The 25097-nt window shown below is 43.6% G+C and overlaps 1 protein-coding gene across 3 annotated transcripts; it reads right to left on the reverse strand.

The window, feature by feature from the left end:
• On the reverse strand, window positions 1-23757 carry aifm2 (apoptosis inducing factor mitochondria associated 2). 3 transcript variants are annotated; one of them, XM_056291731.1, is made up of 10 exons: window positions 23709-23757; window positions 17589-17763; window positions 17352-17387; window positions 16555-16670; window positions 16255-16374; window positions 12195-12287; window positions 10966-11074; window positions 1431-1583; window positions 915-1118; window positions 1-732 (listed from the first exon to the last, which is right to left on the reverse strand). In XM_056291731.1, exons 2-10 carry the CDS (start codon window positions 17758-17760, stop codon window positions 581-583), a joined length of 1155 nt encoding a protein of 384 aa, XP_056147706.1. In that variant the 5' UTR covers window positions 17761-17763; window positions 23709-23757; the 3' UTR covers window positions 1-580. The 3 variants fall into 3 exon arrangements, with proteins under 3 accessions (XP_056147706.1, XP_056147705.1, XP_056147707.1); XM_056291730.1 differs by lacking the exon at window positions 23709-23757 and adding an exon at window positions 19882-19949; XM_056291732.1 differs by lacking the exons at window positions 17352-17387; window positions 23709-23757 and adding an exon at window positions 19882-19949.
• Between the last annotated feature and the right edge of the window lie 1340 nt (window positions 23758-25097).

Here is a 25097-nt window from a genome sequence, read left to right on the forward strand (position 1 = left end):
TATAAAACTTGTTTTTCAGCTGTAACAGTACAAAAAGGCATTCATGGCATTGTGAATTACTTACAAATGGTCCAAAGTGATATTAGCACAAGGCGACTTTTAGTCTTAATGTAAACAGTATTTTACATTGAGCATCTAACTTTGTTTGAACATTCTTTAAGCAGAATCTTTACAGTAAACTGATTGAATATGTTGAATATCTTTTTTCACACCAAGCATTTCACTCCAAGCATTCAGATGTAAAGCTTCTGATAAAGTGCCTGATGGAGTATAGTGAATAGTTGAGGTGGCTGCAAGGCTTCATTTCATTTGGGAAAAATCAAAGCACCACTGTGCTTTGGTTGTTCTCATTTCTGAAACAAACGAGTTCTCAGAATTTTCTGTCACTTGAAAATCTTTAATCCCCAATACAAAAATGGTTTGTTTTGTTTTTTGTTTTTTGCTGACTAGGAACCATGACATAATTTTAACAGCAGGGAAAATGGAGGGTTAAAAAATATTCCAGCGACATGTTAACTTGCAGTCACAGCTCCAGAGCGGCAGGTCTTTAAGGTTCTGGGTCACGGCTGACCTTTGACCATCACGGGGACTTCTGGCCCATCTCTCTCCAGCTCTTCCACAATAGCAGGTCTTTGCTCTTTCCCAGTGTGACCAGAAAGCGAGGAAGCCGCAGTCCATTATATTGACCCACGCCGTCATTCCGACCCATGGCCAACAGCATGGTCACATTACCTGGCAGGATACACACACAGCTGAAATTAGGATTTGGGAACCATCTGACCTATCTCCAAATCCAGGCCGTCGCCAATGAAAGAAAAAAAAATCAGAGCCTGACACTTAATGAGCTCATTGGGTTCTGTGGATAAGAGTTCATGTACCATGTGCAGGTTCAGTAGTTGTGGGATGTTTCGTACCTGTACGATAGCAGGTCAGCTCCTTCCCAGTCAAACTGTTAGCAATGTTGCCAACGGCAACAGCGGCGTGGAGTCCGGCGTGGTATGCCATCTTCGGTTCCCTGATGTCGGCACAGTCCCCGACAGCATAGATGTTGGAGAAGCAGTGGACCTGGAGGTGGTCGTTCACCTTCAACATTCCATTCTCTGCTACACACCTGGGTGCTGGGAAAATATCATGGCCAACAGGGTAACTAGGTCAGCTAACCTGTTGGCCATTATATTTTCCCTTACATGATATCAGAAGCTTGGTGAAAGATAACTGATGAGGCTGAAGTATTTTTTGTCTTTTGACCTGCGCTGTGGTTCTCATTCTGTATAATATCTGTTCCCTTCTCATTTTATCTCATTATACTTTGTGCTGTTTAAAGCACTTTGGCACAGCTGTTTTGAAAAGAGCCCTTTAGATATTTGATGTTGATGGTCATCATCATCATCATCATCTATTGATATGTATTGGAGGGCAGCGGGACTCACGCAGACTGGAGGCATACGCGGAAGAGTTGATCCTCAAGCCTGTACAGCAGATGATGAGGTCAACGGTGAACTTTGACCCCTTGTCTGTGGTGACAATTGTGTTCTTCCTGGTCACATTCAGCTGCAACTGACTCATGTCACAAACCTTCTGACCTGAGAGCGACACACAGCACAGAGCCACTTCATTACAACCTAAAAACACTGATAAAATCTCTACATCAATGAAATAATAATAGAATAATAATGAATATAGCTACAAGCAAGAAAAAGTGAGTGCCAAGCGGAATAGGTAATAGCTGGCCTTGACCTCTCGTGACCTTTTTGTGCAGCCTACTCATTATGCTTCTAAAATCAATTAACTGTAGTGGCAAAAGAGTCAGAAAGAGTTTAGGAGCAGGGGTCATTTGAATGTTTTTTTTTCTGTTATAGCACCCCCATGAGGCGCAACTACTCCATTAAGTGTGCATGGCCTCGGGGCCTAATATTGAACTTGCTCACAATGTTTGGTGACAATTGGAGTAACTCTTTATGAGATTTGCCTCCTTTCTGTTGAGATGGAGGTTGACACTCACACGTTTCTGCATGTGGAGGCCATATAGCTTGAAATGTCAGAACTCTTTTGATAAACATGAATAAACAGCGTCTAATGAGCATAACGAAGCAAGTTTGGTTCAATATATGAGGAGATAGAAAAAATATGTTTCCCACTATATCCAATATGGCAGACATCCAATATGGCTGACACCACAGACATGGGATAGTGATTCGGGCATGGATAGAGACATCATAAGGTGTAGGGGTTTGATAACTTTCAATCAAATGGTGGTGGGGCTATACACAATGATATGTAGCAACACTGATTATTATTATTATTATTAGTTTGATTACTGTAGCGCCTTTTGATGGCCAATCGGAATAACAATAGACATCGGCAGAGTGGACCCCATTACCTTGATGCTCACCAAGTTTCATTCCAATCGATCTGATGTAACCCCACCTCAAGGCTCCTGGAAATTGATTGGACTACCTGTTGTGGCCATGTTGATTTGACCATCAACTTCATCTTAATTGAGTCTATAAAGTCCTGAACCCCAATAAGCAGCCCACGGGCCAGGTCTAGCCCACAAGAGCCAAATGTCTGGCCCATGCACTAACAGACCTGTCATAACATGTGAAATAAAGTGTACAACATGTGAAATAAAGTCCCTGCTGTTCTACTTTTTGACCTCACCCCACACCGTACACTTGACCTATGCCGTAGAGCGCATGTAGATGTTAAGACACACTCTGCACTCTCTACAGTCCTTGACTAGACAGAGACACTCACCAGCTAAGTCACAGATAATCAATAACCGTCATAAACCAAGAACATGGCCTGCACGAAAAAGCAGAAAGTCGACCAGGAAAACCGTCAGTTCAAATCCGACGGACTGATCAGTTTTGCTTTATTTTACCAGACCACGCCAATATCAAACTGACATGCTTGCTATGCATGCAGACCATAGCTGTTTGCAAAGCAGATAATCTCAAGCAGCACTTCCAACACTATGCATGCTGCCAGTTTTAATGCCAGCTACCCTACAAAATCAGATCACCGCAAACAAAAAATAGCAAATATGCTAACATCACACAAGAACTCCGTTTCTACTATCTGTAAATCAACACTGGCACAAAAGAGCGCAACAGCTGCATCATTGCATCTTTCATGTAACCTTGCTCAAGCTAAGAAACCACTCGTTGATGCTGAGTTGATTAAAATGTGTGCAATTGATATGATTGGCGAAGTTTTAAGTCATGATGAGAAGAACAAGAAAACGGATGTGGAGCAATTAAAGCAGGTGCCATTGTCGGCTAACATGGCAACAAGAAGTGTAGAACTTTTACTGGAGTGTTTTTCCAATCTACTCAGAGATTTGAAAAAAGCAGAAGCCATATCACTAGCCATAGACTCATCTTGTGACCGAACCAAAATGGAACAGCTGTGCTCGCAAGATTTTTTGATGGGAAGACCTTTCGAGAAGAGCTACTTTGTTTGCTTTCTCTGTCTGGGTGCATAACTGGGGAAATAATCTTTAATGAGTTAACACAGTTCTTTCAGAATAGCTTGGATGTGAGCAAAATTGTGTCCGTTGTCACCGATGGGTGCTCCGTAAATGGTGGGACAACACAAGGGCTTGGTAAGCAAGCTTGCCGCTGTTAACCCACCACTTAGCATTTCATTGCATTATTCACAAATCTGTGTTGTGCACTAAACAACATTCGTTTGATGGCTGGTAGAGCTGGTGTTGGATTGGCTGGGAGCGCTTGGTCTGCTGCATCCTGTGGGCCCAGGGATCACAGGAGGTAACATCGAGGGTGGTCTGACAAGACATGGAAGCGGGGCAGGCTAAGCTAACTGCTAGCCCATGCAGACCAGCAGTTCCAATAACACTGAGGGCAGTCTGGTGGTGGCATTACCTGGCATTGACTGTGGTCTTTTTAATGTTGTCATGTGGAGTGTGGGGCGGTGTGTCGAGGGTGTCCGGCTGGGAGAGCTGGCACTGGATTGGCTGGGAGAACTTGGTCTGCTTCATCTGGTGGGCCCAGGGACCAGAGCCCCTGCCTGGAATTGTACCTGAGGAGGAAACACCGAGGGCGGTCTGACAGGATGCGGAAGCGGGGCAGGCTAAGCTAACTGCTAGCCCATGCAGACTGGCAGTTCCGACAGTCATCCTGGCTGGAGTTCATTCCCTTGGACAGTGATTTTTTTTTTTTTAGTTTGGATATTAGTTTGAATATATGTGTTATTTTGGCTATGTGTGTTCTTGTAGTTTTTGGATGTGTCTTTGTGTTGCACTGCTGTGGGCTGGGGGAAACAGCATTTCATTTCATTTTATGTATGCAAGTACATGAAATGAAATGACAAAGTGTTCCTGATTCCCGATTCCTAAACTGTGAGGGGAAATGAAAGAGGTGATGGATACTGTGACAAGACTGGTAAATTTTGTTCACAAGAGTTCTAGTCTAAAATATAACCTTTTCAGAGCATTGCTGGAAGAAATGTCAATGGAACACAAGGATCTTTTGCTGCATAATGATGCTCGCTGGTGGAGGAAAGGCCATGTGTTGGAGAAGGTGTGTGACCTTGCGCCATGAGCTTGTGTCATTTTTATCTGGACCACGGAGCCAAAAGCCCAAGAATATCAGGTTTTTAAGTGACAATAAGGTGATGGCATATGTTATTTTTTTGTGTGACATCATGTCTCGTCTAAAATCCCTTTAATCTGCAATTACAAGACAAGAACCACATTGTTGCAGACATGTATGAGGTGGTTGAAGCTTCCCAGTCAAAGCTGAACCTTTTGGAGAGAGACTTTCATGGGAGAAAGTTGCACTTTCCACATCTGTGGGAGCACTGTGAGAAGAACAAAATGCGTGAGGAGCCAGCGATGAAGGATTTCATGACGAGTGTGCCATAAAACTTCAAGGAACAATTTGAAAGCTCCCCTAAACTCTCAGTTGATACCCTCCTCTTCCCGAGACAGCCATTCTCTGTTTTGGCTGATGGCCAGTGGACTGTAGAGGCCGAAAGGCTGGTACCTTCCATAGATGAGGCAACTCTTCAGATGGAGGTCTTGGAGATGGGAACATCTGATTTGGTCAAAGCACAACACAAGGACATTGGGGTGAGTGACTTTTGGATCAACGTGGCTCCCCAAGCTTGAATCATAAACATGAGAGCTATTGCAATGCTCCTACTCACAATTTTCCCCTCCACATACAGTGCTGCTTGAAAGTATGTGAACCCCTTGAGCAGTTTAGATTTTTCTGTTGTTTTACCATGATTTTCTTATTCTATCATCACCAGTTTTTATGTATGAAATGTCAGGTATATGTTCATCAGTTGCATGTACTTGTTTAGTGGGACTTGTTTAAGTAGCCCAAAAACTTCATAAAACATGGAATTAGTGTATGTGCAAAAGTAAGTGAACCCTCAGCTGCATTGGTTAAGTCAAGCAGGTAACAGACTCGGGTGAAACACATTTGGGTGCTTAATTAATCATTTAAGCAGACCAATGAAATGAGACATCCTTGGGAAAGGGTTTGGCCTGCACTAATTAAAAGAGAGAGGAAACCAATCAAACCACTGTGGTCCCATACAAATCAACAATGCCGAGAGCAAAAGAGATATCCGAGGACATGAAGAAGAGGGTAGTGATAGCCCATCAGTCTGGGGAGGGATATAAGACCATCTCTAAAAGATTCCAGCTCCATCCATCCACTGTAAGACAAATAATTTACAAATGGAGGGCCTTCAACATGACAGCAACTCTGCCTAGAAGTGGACGCCCATCAAAACTATCACCCAGAAGCACCAGAAAAATAATAAATCAGGTAAAGGCCAACCCACACATCACCTCTAGAGAGTTGCAGACCTCTCTGGTAGCATCTGGGACAAATGTGCATGCATCTACAATCAGACGAAAATTGAATAGCCATGACATTCATGGGAGGGTTGCTAGAAGGAAGCCTCTGCTCTCAAAAAAGAACAAAGCTGCCCATTTCAACTTTGCCAGAGAGCACTTGGACAAACCAGAGACCTTCTGGAAGTCCATTCTCTGAACAGACAAGTCAAAAATAAATTATTTGGTCACAATCAAAACCAACATGTTTGGAGAAAAGCCAACACTGCATATGAAGAAAAGAACCTCCTCCCAACAGTGAAGCATGGTGGTGGAAATGTGAAGGTCTGGGGCTGCTTTTCTGCTTCTGGACCTGGACGACTCCATATTATCCAAGGAACCATGAATTCTCTGGCATATCAACAAATTCTTGACCAGAATCTCCTGCCATCAGTCAGGGAGTTGAAGCTGGGACGAAAATGGATTATGCAACAAGACAGTTACCCAAAGCATTCCAGCAAAACTACAAAGGAATGGCTTCAGAGAAAGAGGATTCGTACTCTGCATAGGCCCAGTCAAAGTCCGGATCTTAATCCAATTGAAATGTTGTGGCGAGACCTGAAGAAGTTGGTACATACCAGATGTCCCTCCAACCTCTCTCAACTGGCTGAGTTCTGCAAGGAGGAGTGGGCAAAAAGCCCCATAAGCAGATGCGAGAGACTGGTTAGTGGTTACAGAAGACGTTTGGTTGAAGTAATTGCTGCACAAGGAGGAGCCACAAGCTACTAATACAAGGGTTCACATACTTTTGCACATGTTACATTTTCAGTTTTTGTGAAATAAACTACCTTTGTTGAATTAAATAATGAAAATATATCTCTTTTTGTGTGTGTGTCCATTATTTGGAAGGTGTCCTTTACAAATTGGGATTTGGATGTTTGTGTAATAAGCTTATTTTAATGTTTTTTACAAAAACAGCGACCATGTCTGGAGGGTTCACAAACTTTCAAGCAGCACTGTACATATGCAAGTCATCATTTTCTTCAATGAACTCGATCAAGAACCAACCTGGAAAGAAACGGACTCTCCAATGCACATCTTGGCCAGTGCCTCAGGCTCATCACAACAGAATACAGGCCCAACATCAGAGGTATTGTCTCATCCCGTCAATCTCACTTCTCTCACTGATTGGTGAATGAACATCCATTTATTTTTGTCCACGATTAAATGGTTGATTTTGGACTTATTTTGTTTCAAGAGTGCGTTTTTTTTCTTGTGTGATCCGCAACACAGGCTTTAAGAATCCCAGGCCTAAATTATTACTACTACTACTACCACCACCACCACTACTACTATTACTACTACTACTACTACCAATAATAAATAACACTAATAATAAATAACAATAACGATAATGATAATAAAAATAATAGTAGCAGCAACAACATCCGCACATAACCCCCCTCCCGGATGTTTTGGCCCTCGGCTTGGCATGCATGACATGATTTGGCCCTTGGGGAAAACTAGACCAAAGATTTAGAAGATATGCCAACTTCCTGTTTAGGAGCATAGGCCGCAAAACATGTTTGTGCATGTGGCACTCATAATGTTTGGAATTTCAGAACTCTTTTGATAATTTTTGATAATGAGTGTCCACTGAATAGAACACAGCAAGTTTGACTCAAATAGGTCAAATGGAGACAGAAAAAGGTTTTCCAGAAAATTCAAAATGTTGGAAAATCTAGTCGGGCAGAAAAGAAAATGGCCTATGGCAGCGTTTCTCAAATTGTGTGGCGCACCCCCCTGGGAGGCAAAGACGCATAACGGGGGGGGGGGGCGCATGACGGGGGGGGGTGTGTAGTGCGGAACTACTGTTTTGATGTCGGAATCATTTTCACTGTAGGTTCACAGAATGGAGAGCTATTTGACAGGGACGAAAAGAAATACAGGCGATGCTTACGAGATAAACAAGACAAAGTGCTTAGCTGATGGTAATCAACCAAAAACCAAGTTAAGAAAATATGACGAGGCCTAGCTCGCTCTTGAATTCACAGTGAATGTGGTGGGAGATGAGGAGAGACCAGTGTGTATTTTATGTCTGAAAACTCTGGCAGCTGGTAGTATGAGACCAAACAAATTAAGAAGCCACTTAAAGACATTACACCCCAGTCACATCAATAAGCCACTTGAATTCTTTCAGAGAAACCTTGATGCATACCGTCAGCAGGAACTTTGCTTTGTAAAAGCTACATCAGTGAATAACAAAGCACTAATGACATCATACAAAATCACATACAGAATTACCCAGTGCAAGAAACCACACACAATAACAGAGGAGCTCAAACTTCCCGCGGCTTTAGATATGGTGTCAACTATGTTTGATGAGACAAGTGTCGCAAAATTGAAGGCTGTCCCTCTGTCCAATGATACAGTTGCATGACGTACTATATGCAACATTTCAAATGACCTTGAAGAACAACTCATTGAAAAACTGAAAGACAAACGTTTTGCCTTACAAGTGGCAAAGGCTACTGACAGCAATAAAGACTTGTTTATTGCTTATCTTCGCTTTGTCATGTCAGAGTCACTGTGTGAGGATTTGCTGTTTTGCAAGTATGTCCCAATTAGAGTGACAGCTGATGAGTTCTTTAGGCTTCTTGACCGTTACCTGACAGAACATGGGGTGAAATGGGAGAACTGTGCAGGCACTTGTAAGGATGGTGCAAGTGCCTGCGGATGGTGCAAGTGATGGGCATTCTGTTTCCCTTCGCCACATCCTATCTCTGTGAGATGGGCTTTTCTGCTGTTGCCTCACTTAAAACAAAGTATAGATCGAAGTTCAACATTGAGTGTGACTTGAGAGTGGCAGTATCAAGCCTGCAACCCCGTTTTGAAAAGATGTGCAGCACAAAACAGGCTCATTGAAGCCATTAATGCAGTGATAAGACCTGAGTTCTCACAAATTGACTTACTCATTGACTTGACCATGGCAGGGAAAATGAAGGGATTGCAGGCACTAATCAAGAGGGTCTCGCCAAATGCGCAATGGACGCACTGTGTCATATACAGAGAAGCGCTAGCATCAAGACAGATTAGCCCTGACCTAAACGAGGTTTTGACTGATGTTGTTAGCGTGGTCAATTTCATCAAAACAAGACCCCTAAGAGTGCAGCTGTTCTCTGCGCTTTGTGAGGAGACGGGAGTTGAACATTCAGTTGTGTTGTCTCACAGTGAGGCTAGGTGGCTCACGGGAGGTAAAGTGTTGTCGTGAGTCTTAGAGCTCAGAGAGGAAATTCAGGTGTTTCTGGAGGAGGAGCGTATGCATGAAGTTGCAAGCAAGTTTAGTGATGAACAATTTTTCATGAAACTGGCCTATCTCAGCAATATATTTTGAAAGCTGAATGAATTAAATCTTCAGCTTCAAAGCAGAGACAAGCACCTCCCTCACCTGGCAGACAAGATCAGTGCATTCACTTGAAAGCTTGAGATGTGGGGCAGGAGACTTGATCAAAGAAATACTGATTTATTTGAGAATCTGAGTGAATTTGTTGAAACCAGTGATTCTGGAGCCACCACAGTGATTTCATGTCTTAAGGAGCACATCTCTTCCCTGAGAGGATTCTTTCAAAAATACTTCCCAAACAACAGTGCTCAGTATGACTGGGTGACAGATCCATTCAATGCAGCAGCACCTGCTGATTTCAGCTCTGCTGAAGAGGACCAGTTCATCGAGATGACATCTGACTCTAACCTGAGGCTGAGCTTTACAGCTCAGACACTGAGTGAATTCTGGCTGAGTGTGGAGAGGGCGTATCCACTCATAGGACAGAGGGCTGTGGGCATTCTGCTTCCCTTCGCCACATCCTATCTCTGTGAGATGGGCTTTTCTGCTGTTGCCTCACTTAAAACAAAGTACAGATCTAAGCTCAACATTGAGCATGACTTGAGAGTGGCAGTATCAAGCCTGCAACCCCGTTTTGAAAAGATGTGCAGCGCAAAACAGGCTCATTGCAGCCATTAATGCAGTGATAAGACTTGAGTTCTCACAAATTGACTTGCTCATTGTTTTTCCCAAATATCTGCATTTGTTATTTTTTGCAGAGATTGAACTTTATTGTTATTGCAAAGTGATTTTTACATTTTATTTTGTTTTTCTCCGTTTTTGAAAAAGCACATGGACTGATGGAGCAATCTAGTGACAAATGTCACAAAAAGAGGTTTGGTAAAGTTGCGTTTGTTATTTGCACAACAGAAATTACTGAAAGAAAAGTGAAAAGAATGTTCATGATCTTGATGTTATTTAAATAAAGTTAAACTTGGCCTATTTTGTCACCATTTTGCTGGGGCAGGGGGCATGAAAATTTTTCTTCCTCCAAAGGGGGGCATGACAGAAAAACTTTGAGAAACACTAGCATATGGGAACAATGGAGGCCATGAGGAGACACATCATATGACACCAAGTATATGATCATAGGAGCTACGGTAAAGGAGATAGGGCAATGTGAAAAGTGCTTTGACCTGATGGTTATGCTAGAAGCCTTGTCTGACTGGCCCCAAATTTATGGAATCTTCATTTGGCACTGAACCCTATGAGCCTGGAAGGTTGGAGAAAAATCTACCAAGCGGTTTGGCATGTATGGCCAAAACCGTCAGAAGAAAAGAAAAATAATAGTAATAATAACAATAAAAATAAAAATAGGGTGTCGTTTGCATCTTTCAGGAGCCCAAGGCTCCATTACCAAATTTACAGTTATGTAACCTTGGAACTGAGCCTGACAACAATTTTTTTCTCACTAGTATTCTAGTCCAGCGTTTCCCAACCCAGTCCTCAAGGAACCCCTATCCTGCAGATTTTCATCATAACCCTCAATAGGTATCCCTGCTTGTACTTACTCAACCAATCATCTCACAGCACTTAATTATGCAAGGTGTGCAACATCTGACATAATTCATTGCTGATTGGTTGAATAACTACAAACAGGTACCTATTCAGGGTTGCGAAGATAATCTGCAGGATAGGGGTTCCTTGAGGACTGGGTTGGGAAACAATACTGTAGTCTAGTAGTCTGAGACCGACTATCAGAATGAGTTGTTGCTAATGGTCCACAGCATCTGTTGGTAGAAAACCTTCATTTGATAAACAGGCTACTCACCCAGGATCAGCTCCACTCCTTTCTCCAACAGGACCTCCTTGGCCTCCTGTCTGACGCTGGGCAGCAGATCCGGATCTGCGAGTCCGATACGCGAGTGGACCAGAACCACCTGACAAGAACATTCTGGTCAGCTCACAATTCAGTATTAGGTCTCAGGTTTCAGATGAACTACAGATAAACAATTAACAGGATGACTGACCAGGCACAGAAAAGGCTCATCTGAGAACACATTCAATGACTTAAAGGCCGATCATAACCCTGATTTTAATCATGACAACTGACTGTCAACATGGGTCTGTGTAAAGCAGGTCAGCTTATCATGACCAGTCGGTACACATCATCTTGTTGTGTTCAGAGGTTTAAGATGCCAATCACTCGCCTCTCGATCGAGTCTTTGACGAGTCAGAGCTGCCATGATAAAATCAAACATTTTTGATTTTAATGACTGGAATCTGGACACATCTGAACTCATTTGTATGCGAGTCTATATGACTACAGTCATAGTTAATGTGTTTGTTCATGATGTTAACCCATGAAAATCAGTCGTTAAATGTGTGATGGTGAGTCATTTCTCAGATGGTGAGTCTTTTCCCAATCGTTCAGGACTTCTGGTGTCCGATGTTGGAGGAAGTAGAGATGGCAACAAAACTGTGATTGGTGGGTAGCTGTGTCAATCATTATCTTTGCAAACGGTGAATTTAAAAAAAAAATGTCCCCCTTTTTCTCTCCAATTGTACCCAGCCAATTACTCCACTCTTTTGAGCTGCCCCGGTTGCTGCTCCACCCCCTCTGCCGATCCAGGGAGGGCTGCAGACTACCACATGCCTCCTCTGATATATGTCGAGTTGCCAGCTGCTTCTTTTCACCTGACAGTGAGAAGTTTCGCCAGGGGGACGTAGCATATGGGAGGATCATGCTATTCCCCCCAGTTCCCCCTCCCCCCTGAACAGGCGCCCCGACCAACCAGAGGAGGCGTTAGTGCAGCGACCAGGACACATACCCACATCTGGCTTCCCACCCGCAGACACGGCCAATTGTGTCTGTAGGAACGCTCGCCCAAGTCAGAGGTAACACGGGGATTTGAATCGGCGATCCCCGTGTTGGTAGGCAACAGAATAGACTGCTACGCTACCCGGACGCACAAAGGGTTAATTTGCAAAATAATTTATTGTAAACCTTGGAGAACAGCAATTTTTTTTAATATTTGGATGAAATTAACATACACTTACCTTCTTGTCTGGGAATTCTGTCTTTATCTCAGCAGCCATCTCCACTCCTGTCGAGCCTCCACCAACCACCAGGACTGATTCAGCAGCCTGGAACTGAGGGAGGGAGGGAGGGAGGGAGGGAGAGAGGAAGACAGACAGACAGACAGACAGACAGACAGACAGACACACACACACACACCACACAGAAGCCACACTGACGTCAGTATTCTCCTTTTTGTAACAGACTGTGAATGGCTTTGCATTGACTGCCAGACATTTTAGACAAGAACTAAAAACTCATTCTCTGTACACCAACTAACTAAACTCGTTCCTACACATTGTTTTCATTATATCACAATATGAATATACAATATTCCAGTATCACAGTGTGACTCAACTAGATCATATCACTATGTACTACTACTGCTACTACTACTACCACTACTTTCGGCTGCTCCCGTTAGGAGTCGCCACAGCGGATCATCCATTTCCATCTCTTCCTGTCCTCTTCATCTTCTTCTACCATGCCAGCCACCCACATCCTCTCTATCACTCCATCTTATCCCACTCCCACTATCACTCCCTCCAGGAAATATACGACACCGTGGTTCTTCTGTTACTGATGGTTCGTATCAAATCCACCTCTGTAACTGAGCATATTTTCCTCCCGCTGCGGGATTTGATCCATGGTTGTACTGCACCATGAGGCGACATTGCTAACCACTCGACTGAAGAGGGCCAACCCCCTGGTGATCAGCCAGTGAGTTTTTCTGTAGGTTATAGTAGTCACCCTCTCCCGGAAGCGCGCCCTCGCATTTCATTATTCCCGCGCTCCGAAGAGACTTATAAGGATCTGTACGCTTCCAGACACTTCCGGATCCCACCACTGCCACCTGTAGTTACGAGCTTTCCAGCGTTCATAAATACTGTCAAAGTGAAGTAGTAACCGTTTCATTTTTTCTTTCTGAAATTCTTTTCCCTTTTCTGTTGATATGCGGGCTGTTTCACCTCTACGGGGCTCTTCAGACTGTACTGCTTGTTGTACAACGCTAGACTCATCTGTCTGCTCTGGCTCTGCCGCTTGTTCTATAGCAGCTACCAGACACCGAGTCTCTTCAATTGTTTGTGACATTTTGAATTAGTTGGAAATGACCTGGACACATTTAACTTGTCTCACATGAAATAAGCAGTCTAGTTAACAATAAATATTTTCACAAAAATATTCAAGTGAATAGGCCGAATTAAATTATGTCACTGTCTTTCAAAATCAATCTTTTAAAGAAAAATAAACATTATAAAGATTTGAGAATATTACAATGTCAATTACAGTTGACAAAGGTCCTTATGACAACACTTCAATGAACTTGCATAGAAAAATATTGAACCATGAATACAAAACTTCCCTCCAAATGTCAGCTTACTTAAATGTGCACAAAAGGTTTCCTTCTTTTCCAAAGTAGTTACCTTTCTTGAATTAAATAATGAATGCTCAATAAGTACCAATAAATCAATTACATCAATGCCCCTTCATATCTTGTGAAACACTGTTATCGTTATTAGGCTACACACAGTCCCTTTTAGTTTTTCCAACACTTGTGTGACATCTTTATGAAAAAAAACTGATGAACTTGTGTGTCCTTAACGCTAAACAGTGGCTTATCTGTATTTCCCGTCTTGACGAGCTGTCCGGCACGAGCAGGTGAGGGAAAGTTCACGCAGGTCCGAGTTCGACTATCACTGCTTACTCTTGAAAATCAGTACCAGTATGCTTCTCCACTCCTCAGGTATCCTCTCACTTTCCAAGATTGTGTTAAATTATCTAGTTAAAAACTCCACTGCCAACTCTCCTAAACACCTCCATGCCTCCACAGGTAGGTCACCTGGACCAGCTGCCTTTCCACTCTTCATCCTCTTCATAACTGCCCTCACTTCCTCCTTGCTAATCCACCACACTTCCAGATTCAATATCCCCACATCATCCAACCTCCTCTCTCTCATTTTCTTCATTTATCAGCCCCTCAAAGTACTCCTTCCACCTTCTCAACACACCCTCCTCACTTGTCAGCACATTTCCATCTCTATCCTTGATGCCCTAACCTGCTGCACATCCTTCCCAGCTTGGTCCCTCTGTCTAGCCAATCGGTACAAGTCCTTTTCTCCTTCCTTAGTGCCCAACCTCTCATACAACTCACCATACGCCTTTTCCTTAGCCTTCGGCACATCTCTCTTCATTTTACACTGCATCTCCTTGTAATCTTGTGTACTTTCTTCATCTGACTATCCCACTTCTTCTTTGCCAACCTATTAGAAAGAAAGCCACTTTATTTTGTCATTGTACTCTTACAACGAATTTGTTCTCCACATTTAACCCATCCTATTGTGTAGGAGCAGTGGGCAGCTGCAGTGCCTGGGGACCAACTCCAGTTCTGCTTTCCATTGCCTTGGTCAGGGGCACAGGAAGGAGTATTAACCCTAACATACATGTATTTTTGATGGTGGGAGGAAACCGGAGCACCTGGAGGAAACCCACGCAGATGCAGGGAGAACATGCCAACTCCACACAGTAAGGACCTGGAATGGCCTGGGGTTTGAACCCAGAACCTTCTTGCTGTGAGGCAACAGTGCTAATCCCCCCAGACCACGGTACCACCACCGTTCCTCTGTATACTTCGCTGTACTTCCTCATTCCACCACCAAGTCTCCTCGTCTTGTTTCCTCTGTCCAGACGACACAGTAATTACCTTCATAGCTGTCTCTCTCGCCATTTCTGCAGTGGTTGCCCAGCCATCCAACAGCTCTTCACTATCACCCAGTGCCGATTTTAACTCCGAACTCCTCCCTGAATTCCACACAACAGTCTTCTTTCTTCAACTTCCACCATTTGATCCTTGGCTCTGCCTTCACTCTCTTCCTTGGTCTCCAAAGTCCTTGGACTACTACAGACCACCATCCGATGCTGCCTAGCTACGGTCTCCCCTGTCACCACCTTGCAGTCTCCAATCCCTTTCAGGTCGCGCCTCCTACGTAAGATATAACCCACCTGTGTGCACTTTCCTCCACTCTTATACGTCACCCTGTGTACCTCCCTCTTCTTGACATATGTATTCACCGCAGCCATTTCCATACTTTTCATAAAATCCACCATCTGTCCTTCTACATTCCTCTCCTTAACACCATACCTGTCCATCACCTCTGTTCCCTTCACCAACCTGCCCACTGAAGTCTGCTCCAATCACCACTCTCTCCTCCTTGGGTATACTCTCCACCATTTGATCCAACTCACTCAAGAATTCTTCTTTCTCTTCCATTTCACACCCAACTTGCGGGACATATGCGCTGATAACATTTATCATCACCCCTTCGACTTCCAGCTTCATACTCATCACTGTCTGACACTCTCTTCACCTCCAGCACACCCTTGATATACTCTTCCTTCAGAATTACCCCTACCCCATTTCTCCTCCCATTCGCACCATGGCAGAAGAATTTGAACCCACCTCCGATACTCCTGGCCTTACTCCCCTTCCACCTGGTCTCTTGCACACGCAGTATGCCTACCTTTCTTCTTCCATCATATCAGCCAGCTCTCTCCCTTTACTAGTCATAGTGCCAACATTCAAGGTTCTGACTCTCACCTCCACACTCCTACCCTTCCTCCTCTCTCGCTGCCTCTGGACATGCCTTCTCCCTCTCATTCTCCTTCGCCCAACAGTAACATAGTTTCCACCAGCACCCTGCTGGCCAACAGTACCGGTGGCGGTTGTTGGTAACCCGGGCCTTGACTGATCCGGTGTGGAAATCCAATTTACAATCTGCATATTTGATTTGGCAAAGGTTTAATGCCGGATGACCTTCCTGACACAACCCTCCCCATTTATCTGGGCTTGGGACCGGCTCCAAGAATGCACTGGCTTGTACATCCTCAGTGGCTAGGTTGAATCGTCAGTGGTTGGGTTCATATGAACTAAATCATATCATTATTACTGAACATTCTTTTGGGAGTTTCCTGACTTTGCTCTGAACCCTGTCCTTCTCTCTCTCTTCTGTCTCTCTCTTGCTCTCTCTATTTCTCGAGTCTCACCTCTTTAAATAAGTCCTGGTATTTCTGAATGGCAGTCTGGTAGGAGGACAGTTCATTATATTTTCCTGGGAAAGGACCATCAGTCCCCGTAGCCAAGATGAGATGAGAATAATGGATCTCCTGTCAACATAAACCAGGCTTTATTAGAATTTACACCTTATTTTATCATTTACACCTGATTTTATCATCTAAATTTTGTAATCTACACTTTATTTTATAATAACAACTATTCTTATAAGTGACACGTTGACTTGTGCTTATTCAATTATTCCTGTTTCATTACAAACCACATGACCCGACCTTGCCATCCTCCAGTTGAACCAGCTGTCTGTCTGTGTCGACTCGCGTCACTCGACCCTGAACAAAACTCTCCCCAAAAGTCTCAAAATAAGGAATAAAAGTCTTGTGGGCAAAGCCTGTGGATGAAATGTGGGTCAGAGGTTCAGCTCCAGATCATTCTTCAACTCAACGAGGACAATGAATATCTGCTTCATTAGCATTACTGATACAGACTCATTTACAATGGATGGCTTGTGAAAGGGATGATAATTAGAATTTACATCCATACAGCTCCTTTCCATAGCTGAAGGTGGAATAACAGTACTAAGTATCAGCATAACACAAGCAGCAATAATCAGAACAAGAAAACAGAACAAAAGGGGAAAAATAACTCAGAAGAAGGTGAAATAGAAAGAGAGATGAAATAGTGAGAAGACAAGTCTTAAATGAGATTTGAAAGATGTAATTGAGGAAACGTCACAGATGATCTGCGGGAGTGAATTCAGAATTTGGGAGCCAGTGAATGAGCTGCCACCCATAGAGGACAATGTGAATCTGACAGCGTGAATCTAGCGATGGAGAGTAAACCAGTACTGGAGGAATATTTGGATGAAGAAGATCAGATAGATATTGCGGGTTGAGACCAAGGAGAGCTTTGTAGGTTAGAAGAGTTTTCTAATAAATATTACAATTTCATTTAGCAGATGCTTTTATCCAAAGCGATGTATATCTGGGGGGGGGGGGGTAGTTGGCTTGTATATTCAAACCCAACCAGGGTTCGTATCCCTGATCTCCAGCAGGAAAGCCGGCATTCTTACCTACTGAGCTATCCAGCTGCGGAATGTGGGATGAAACTGGAAACCAGTATAGAGAAGAAGAGGTGGGAATGAAGTGAGATGAGTGTTTGGTATGTGTCAGGACTCTGACATCTGACTTTCACATGTTATAATATGGAGACAGGTTTGGCAGGGAGACCAGTAAAACGTACATTACAGTAAACACTATGGGAGCTGATACAGGTGTGGACGAGTGTCTTTTTTATTAGAATATCTTACCGTTCTGTACAGAGGCGCGCAGTGCGGCCACGTTGTGATGGAAGGCTTCCCGCGGATCAATTAGGGTGAACGGGAGGCCACGGGACTTCAGCCGCTGACCGGCAGCAATGCCCCCGAACCCACCACCAACCACAACCACATGGACCCCGTCCACCGACACCTGGCTGCCCATCTCCTATCCAACAACACACATTAATTCACATGAGAATTCAAAGACAGGCTTACAGAGAAACAGCTGAATAAATCCGTTTCCCCTCAGTATTTCTGACACTGCATGAAAATCATTGCATTGCAGCATAATAAAATAACCTATTGACATTTACTCCAGCATCTTTGCACTCTGCACCATTGCACTATTGTCTTGCTGTTATAATGTAATTTTTTCCTTTACAGTATACTTTTTATATACATATGTACATAGTAGTTAAATGTTTATGTTTACCTTGTTGTCTTTGTTTTAGCTGTATGTCTATTCTGTGTAAGTACATAGAGAGCAATAGAGGAACCAGAGTTAAATTCCTTGTATGTGTAAGCCTACACATACTTGGCCAAATAAAACTGATTCTGATGTGTTGCTTAGATGTATTCTTATGGTGTGTAAGAAAATGTTAGCTTTACTCTTTCAGCTGCAAACCCATAATGTCCATGCAGGCAATGTGCCAGTATGACCAAACAATGAGTATCCTTATTTATCCTTTACCTGAACGCTGATGCTGTGGAATGACTTGTCTTCATGCTGTGATGGAATATGGGTGCAATTGCACCGATTGCACGTAAGATCCATATGAAAGGAGTAGGCTGCATTTAACAGTAAACATCACAGGGTCTACATGATTTAGTAGTCAACTTGAGTTATGGTCCACCCGCTATTTCATAAAAGCCCTCTTTTATAGACTGCTTGGCCAAGTGGCCTGGGAACACAACAAACACTCTGTTGGGGGAGAACCACCTTGCGAACAGCATGGCTGACCGTGTTTTGCTGCCACAGGTTCTCCACTTCACCCACAGCTTACAGAAAAGTATCTGCGGCACAAAACACAAGCCAGTGCACACAGTCTGCGGGACTATAACCAACATCCGGCTCAAGAAGCTGATAAAGAAGCCATTCGAGAATCCATCTTCCATTTAGATACTCGCCAGGGAAAGCCAAAGGGTTTTGTCAGTCTCTAAAATATCCTGCCTTTCTAAGAGACCGTCTAACTATTCACACACCGAGATCCAAGGGATCTTCTACACATGGTGATGTCATTTTCCAAGAGAACTGATTTTATTCGTGTTGATCTGTTATGTCGAACATAGCTGCTCCGGAGTAGCAGAAGTTACCATGGCGACGTACCTGGTTAGCTGGAACCAAGTTACCCCCATCCATCCATTATCCAAGCTGCTTATCCTGATGAGGGTCGCGGGATTGCTGGAGCCTATCCCAGCAGTCATTGGGCGGCAAGAGGGGAGACACCCTAGACAGGCCGCCAGTCACACCTAGGGACAATTTAGTATGGCCGATTCACCTGACCTACATGTCTTTGGACTGTGGGAGGAAACCGGAGCACCTGGAGGAAACCTACTCAGACACGGGGAGAACATTCCCGACCTGCCCCCCACCCCAAGGTTGGGCAACCTGGGACCGTTTTGCTGTGAGGCGACCACGCTAACCAATACGCCACCGTGCCGCTCCAAGTTACCTCGCTAACCACAAATCCTGCTTCGTAGTATAGGTCCCTGGTCTGCCGGTGTTTTTTTTTAACAGTACTATTTGAAAATAACGTCAAAGAGGAATGGATATTGGGGGCATCTTACTTTAAGTTTTAGCTCTTTCTTTCGGCTTGTTCCCTGTTTCCCAGGGGTCGCCACAGCGGATTTGATAGTTTCCATCGGTACCTTGTGAGGGCACAGCATAATGATTTGGCAAAATGGACGGGGGCACAGGTAAAGCGCTGGATGCCATCCCAGTATTCATGGACTTGCGTCCATGCCTGTGACCTGTCGCCATGGGCATCTTACTTTTAAGTTTTATACTTTTGGAGAAAAAAGTTTTAAACGCTTCTTTGCTAGTTATGTTGCACAAACAGCTTAAGTAAACATTCCTTAGGTCGTCTGTCTTCAAATGTTTTGTCCACCAGCATCAAACCATCCGAATAAGGAATCTAAAACCATTTAAACCATCTAAACTGGGTAACGTTATTTAAACTAAGTAGCTTGACTCTGCGTGTAAAAATTGCAGAGACACTTAACCAAACTATTCAGGTCATCATGTCTCATAACTGACGGTAATGTAATGAAGAAATCAACTCACCCACTGAATTAAATCTGATCTCAGGAGTTTAACGGCGTTTAAATGTTCCTATCGCCGGCTGTATGGAGGAAGTGAAGCCGCCGTTTCCGCTCTGTTTAGTTTGATTGACGGCATCCTATAAAACCTCGCCTCCCGTCGAGCCAATGAGAGCTCGAGTTAGAGCAGGAGTGGGCGGGTCTTAGCTGTGGGGGACGTCGGTTAAGACAAAATCACGAGAAAACAAAACGCCGATTAATGAATCTTTGTAAACTTCCGTTTACATTTTTACCATTTTTGTGGCAGTCTGTATCCGTAGAGACCAACAGTATTTAAATCCTCAACATAACAGACAAATTGTAGGAAGATAAAACCCAAACAATGAAGATGGGGGGGACCCTAAATATAGTAATTTGTCGTTTGATTCCAGTGATCAGAAGTCTCATGTAGTGGAGTTGTGGATTTGCAGTAGTGAGCATGAATGAAAGCTGACTTTATGAACACAGCTGCAGCATCCAGGAGGACTTTGCAGACTCCTCCTCTTACACTGTGACTGCTAGCAAACCCAAACAGCAGGTCAAGGTCCTCATGTGTAGGTGTGTACATGCTGAATAAACCCTATTTCTTATAGAGAATATTATCTGGGTGGCGCAGTGGTTAGCGCAGTCACCTCACAGCAAGAAGGTCCTGGGTTTAAACCCCGGGGTTGTACAACCTTGGGGGTCATCCCAGGTCATGTGGAATTTGCATGTTCTCCCCGTGGGTTTTCTCAGGTTAAATTGTCCCTAGGTGTGAATGTGTCAACCCTGTGATGGCAGCCTGTCCAGGGTGTCTCCCCACTGCTGCCCAGTGACTGCTGGGATAGGTTCCAGCATCCTGTAACCCTGATTGGGATAAGCAGCTTGGATAATGGATGGATGGAATATTATCTGGTTCTTCTTCTTCTTCCAGCTTGTTTCCTGTTTCTCAGCGGTCACCACAGTGAATATTATAGTTTCCATCGGTACCCTGTGAGGTTACACAGCACCAATGGTGGCCGTCGTTAACCCAGGCCTTGACTGGTCCAGTATGGTCTTGTCAATCTGCATTCTGACTTGGCAAAATGTTACGTCGGCTGCCCTTCCTGACACAACCACTAAACCTATGGACAGGAGCACAGCTAAAGTGCCGGATGTCATCCCAGTATTCATGGACTTGCGCCCATGCCTGTTGCCTGAGAGAATATTATCTGGTTCATACCTGTCAAAGGTTCTATATGTGATATTTCAGTGTTCCTGAAGCTCAATATGACTACTAAATATAATAATATGACTAGCAAATATCAGTAGGTGTTACTGAGTGGTACTGATTTAAATAAAGTAAATGAGTCAGATATCTCTATTTAAAAACACAGGAGTCAAACCGGCTGACTGGTTGTGTTGTTTTTAGTCTCAGTAAACTATACAGCAAACTGATTTCTACTGAAGGACTGTCTATCACTACCTCTATATTTCTATTAGATTGTCTAGTTGAATTCGTGTTGCTGAAACAGAATTAGAGAGAACATTTAAATCAAAAGGTGGAAAGAAAACTTTTCCCCTTCAGCGTTAAAGGAAAATAGGTTTAAAAATGCAGTGGGTACTTTGATTATTTCATCAGAATCAGACAAATGTTTAGAGCAGAAACACAACTCATCAGTACTGATTTACCACAAGTAGCTGATTTGCCCTGATGACATCATCATGATAAAGTAAAGGTCACTGGACCAACAGCCAGAGTTGATCTCATCTCTCTCTATCAGAGAGGGTGGGGGCGGGGTATAGTCTGACAGTCTATGAATCAGAAACAGAATCAGTTTTATTTGGCAAAGTATATGTAGGCCTACACATACAAGGAATTTGACTCAGTTCCTCCATTGCTCTCCATGTACTTACGCAGAATAGACACACAGCTAAAACAAAGACAAAAAGGTAAACAAACATTTAACTACTGTGCACAGATAGAGATGTATATAAAAAGTATATTATAAAGAAAAAATGACATAACAGGAAGACAATAGCGCAATGGTGCAGAATGCCAAAATGCTGGAATAAATGTTAACAGGTTAGGTGGACATGACAGAATATGCATGTATACATTATACAGTATATACAGTGTGTTTAGATTTAGCTTTGACAATAATATGTTAAAACTGTGTTTAAACTGCAGGATATGTAATTTAGCATTTGTAGGTACAGTGGATGTTCAGATATTCAGTGTTACAGGTATATTGCACAGGGATTGTTTCTGACACTGTATGACTGTTTTAGGTCTTCAGAGTGACAGCCTGCGGGAAAGAATCTGTTCTTGTGTCTGCTTGTTTAGGTGGGGAATCAACTCAAGATGACGACAGGACTAGCCGTACTCTGAGTTAGCTGGAAAAAGTGGTGCATCCACGGCCTCCTCATCCTCCTCCAGAGCAGGCAGAAGGCAGGTGGGAGTGAGACCGTCAAACTCGCCGCTGTCGTCCATGGTCATAGGCGCATCTGGGTCATTTATCTGCATCTCGCCCTTGGTGTCACTAGCCTCGTCTCCTGAGGTGGAGGGAGGTGACGGGGCAACAGCCAGCAGGGGAGCTGAGTCGGGGGGAACCCCAGCCTGAATCAGCCAAGGAGACCCCTGCTGCTAAGACCTCAACAGACCCCAAAGCCAAGGCCACCAGTAAACCGCTGCCAAGACAAAGCCCGGCACAGCTAGCCCAGCCAAGATCACTTCTGGCTCATGTCCCAGCACTGCCCAGAGCCGTCTCATCAATGGCGTTTCTAAGCCTCAGGCCAATGGAGTGGCCAAGAAGACCACCACCACCACGGGCACAGTAGACAAGAAGAGTGCCCCCAACTCAGCAGCCTCCAAGAAACCACTTGGGACAGCTGGTGCTGCGGCATCCAAGCCCTCCACCAAGGCAAATGAGAAGAAACCTGCGCGGACCGTCCACCCCTCTACTACCCCCGCCACCAATGGTGTGAAGTCTACCTGCACAAACTCTTCTTATAGCATCTTTTTATTGCCAGAAAATTGAAGAATTATCTTTGTAGAAACAACGGAGCTTTCCCGCTAAGTATCTTCCTGCTGTTTGCGCCTTAGATCTGCATCCAGAGAAACGAAAAGTGAAGCTAACGTTTACTAGCCTTAAGCTAACGGCAAGCGTCAACGATGGAAAACTCAGGCGAAGACGAACTCTCTCGACTGGAAGATACGGAGGTTGCAGTTAAAGAAAAAACAAAACATAAGAGAGATTCACTCATATGCGTGTCAAGCCGAGCACGATGAAGAATGAACCTCTTCTCCAAACAGGACAGTGAGACATCAAAAGAAGGCAAAGGTGGCCGAGAAGAGGAAACACATCCCTGCAAAACCTCAAACGGCGAGCCGACGCTCTCTGAGCTGCAAAACACAAGAATCTCAGCCGTCATTGAGAAGATACATGAAAGAGCAGACCAAACCGATAAGGCTGTCCACTACAACACAATTCAAATCGACAATCTAAAAAAAGTTACTGGATTACTACTGTAAACTAGTAATAAGACACATTAGCCCCTAATTAACGGGTCTGACCCTTTAGCCGAGCGGTTAGTGATGTCGCCTTGTGGCGCAATACACCTCGTATCGAATCCCGCACCGGGCAAGAAAATAACCTGTTACACTACCATCAAGAAGTCGCAGACTCGAAAAACAGAACGTGAGCAGCTTCAGAAAAAAAAGTCACCGAGATGGATTAGTCAATGAGGCTGACTTTTACAGCCGACCATATAACTTCCGCCAACACGGAGTTTCTGAAAAACATGAAGACAACATCAAATCACGAGTACATGAGTTCTGTCGAGCAGTGCTACCTGTCTCTGAGTCCAAGACGGTTGTAACCGCAACAGATGGTGTCCACAGAATCGGGAGACTAAAGACAGAGGATCCGACCAAACAGTGCGACCAGTAATCACCAGGTTCCTGTCCAGGACAGCCAGAGAGAGATACGTTATGGAGAGGACCCAAGAACAACTACCTGAAGAACAACCGGCTCTGCTTCAAAGAGGATTTGACTTCAGCTGACAGAGTCACCCGCAGTCGTCTATGGCTAGTTGTGGAGGCAGCGAGGAGGAGAGGTGACAAGACCTACTTCGTGGGAAATAAGGAATTAGAGATTAAAGAGATTAAAGAAGATTGAAAGGACTGCAAAGTAAACAGAGATAAGTGTACTGCTCCTAAGTAAAATAGAATATTATATTGTGTTTATGATCTGACCAATAACTATACGAAGTACACAATATATTGATTAGACAATATTCAGCACTAGTGCAGGGATACCTGCAATAAGGCAGAAGAGTTTAGGGGGTAAAAAGAAAGGTTTTTTTGTTGTTGTCTGTTCGAGTTCTTTAATGTCTTCCTGTTCTATCTGTATGCCAGGGTATTAGAAACCAGTTAAAAAGAACATGTTTATTTTTATATTGCCAAAACAAAGGTCCTCAATGTTGTCCAAGAAACTCATGCTTCAGAAACAGATGTGTCATTTTTGGAGAGTCATGGGGGTGGTGGTGGTGGTTTTCCTTCGGTAGTAACGGGTCAGCAGGGGTCGCTATACTACAGTTAAAGTTTAAAAGTCATATTGTCAATCACCTAGCAGATTCTTGCAGATTTTGACCACTGTTTATTATTATAAACATCTATGCCTGCAATAATAAGCAAAATAATGTAATTATATTTTAACAGTAGAAAGTAAAACTAACCAGTTGTTATTAACATTCTCCTTCAGCCAAAGTTTTATGGGGAGGAGACTTTACAGTGATAGATGGAAACATGGATAGATGGCCTCCCAAGGACAAAATAATGAATGAATTAGAAAATATATGTGGTAGGATAGACCTCATCGACATCTGGAGACATGGACATTTAAACCAAAAAATATATACCTGGAGTAATAAGGACACATCTCAGCAATCCCGTATAGATTTCTGGTTGGTCTCCTCAGACATAGAGGATAAGGTGGATTCAGTGCTAATAGAACCCCCAGTTTTTACGGATCATAATGCTGTTACAATTAAGGTCAATATGGGATCGATTAGACATAATTCTAATAGAGATTAGAGCTTACTGGAATCTAAATAAAACATTATTACAAAATAACCAATTTAAAAATGAAACCCAACAAATAATTGACAAATATTGGAGATAGGAAAATTTAACTAATGATTTTTATCAGTTGGGAAAAGGATTGCGAAAGCAAACAGGGA

This window comes from Lampris incognitus, chromosome 13 (assembly GCF_029633865.1).
Source record: "Lampris incognitus isolate fLamInc1 chromosome 13, fLamInc1.hap2, whole genome shotgun sequence".
Lineage (NCBI taxonomy): Eukaryota > Metazoa > Chordata > Actinopteri > Lampriformes > Lampridae > Lampris > Lampris incognitus.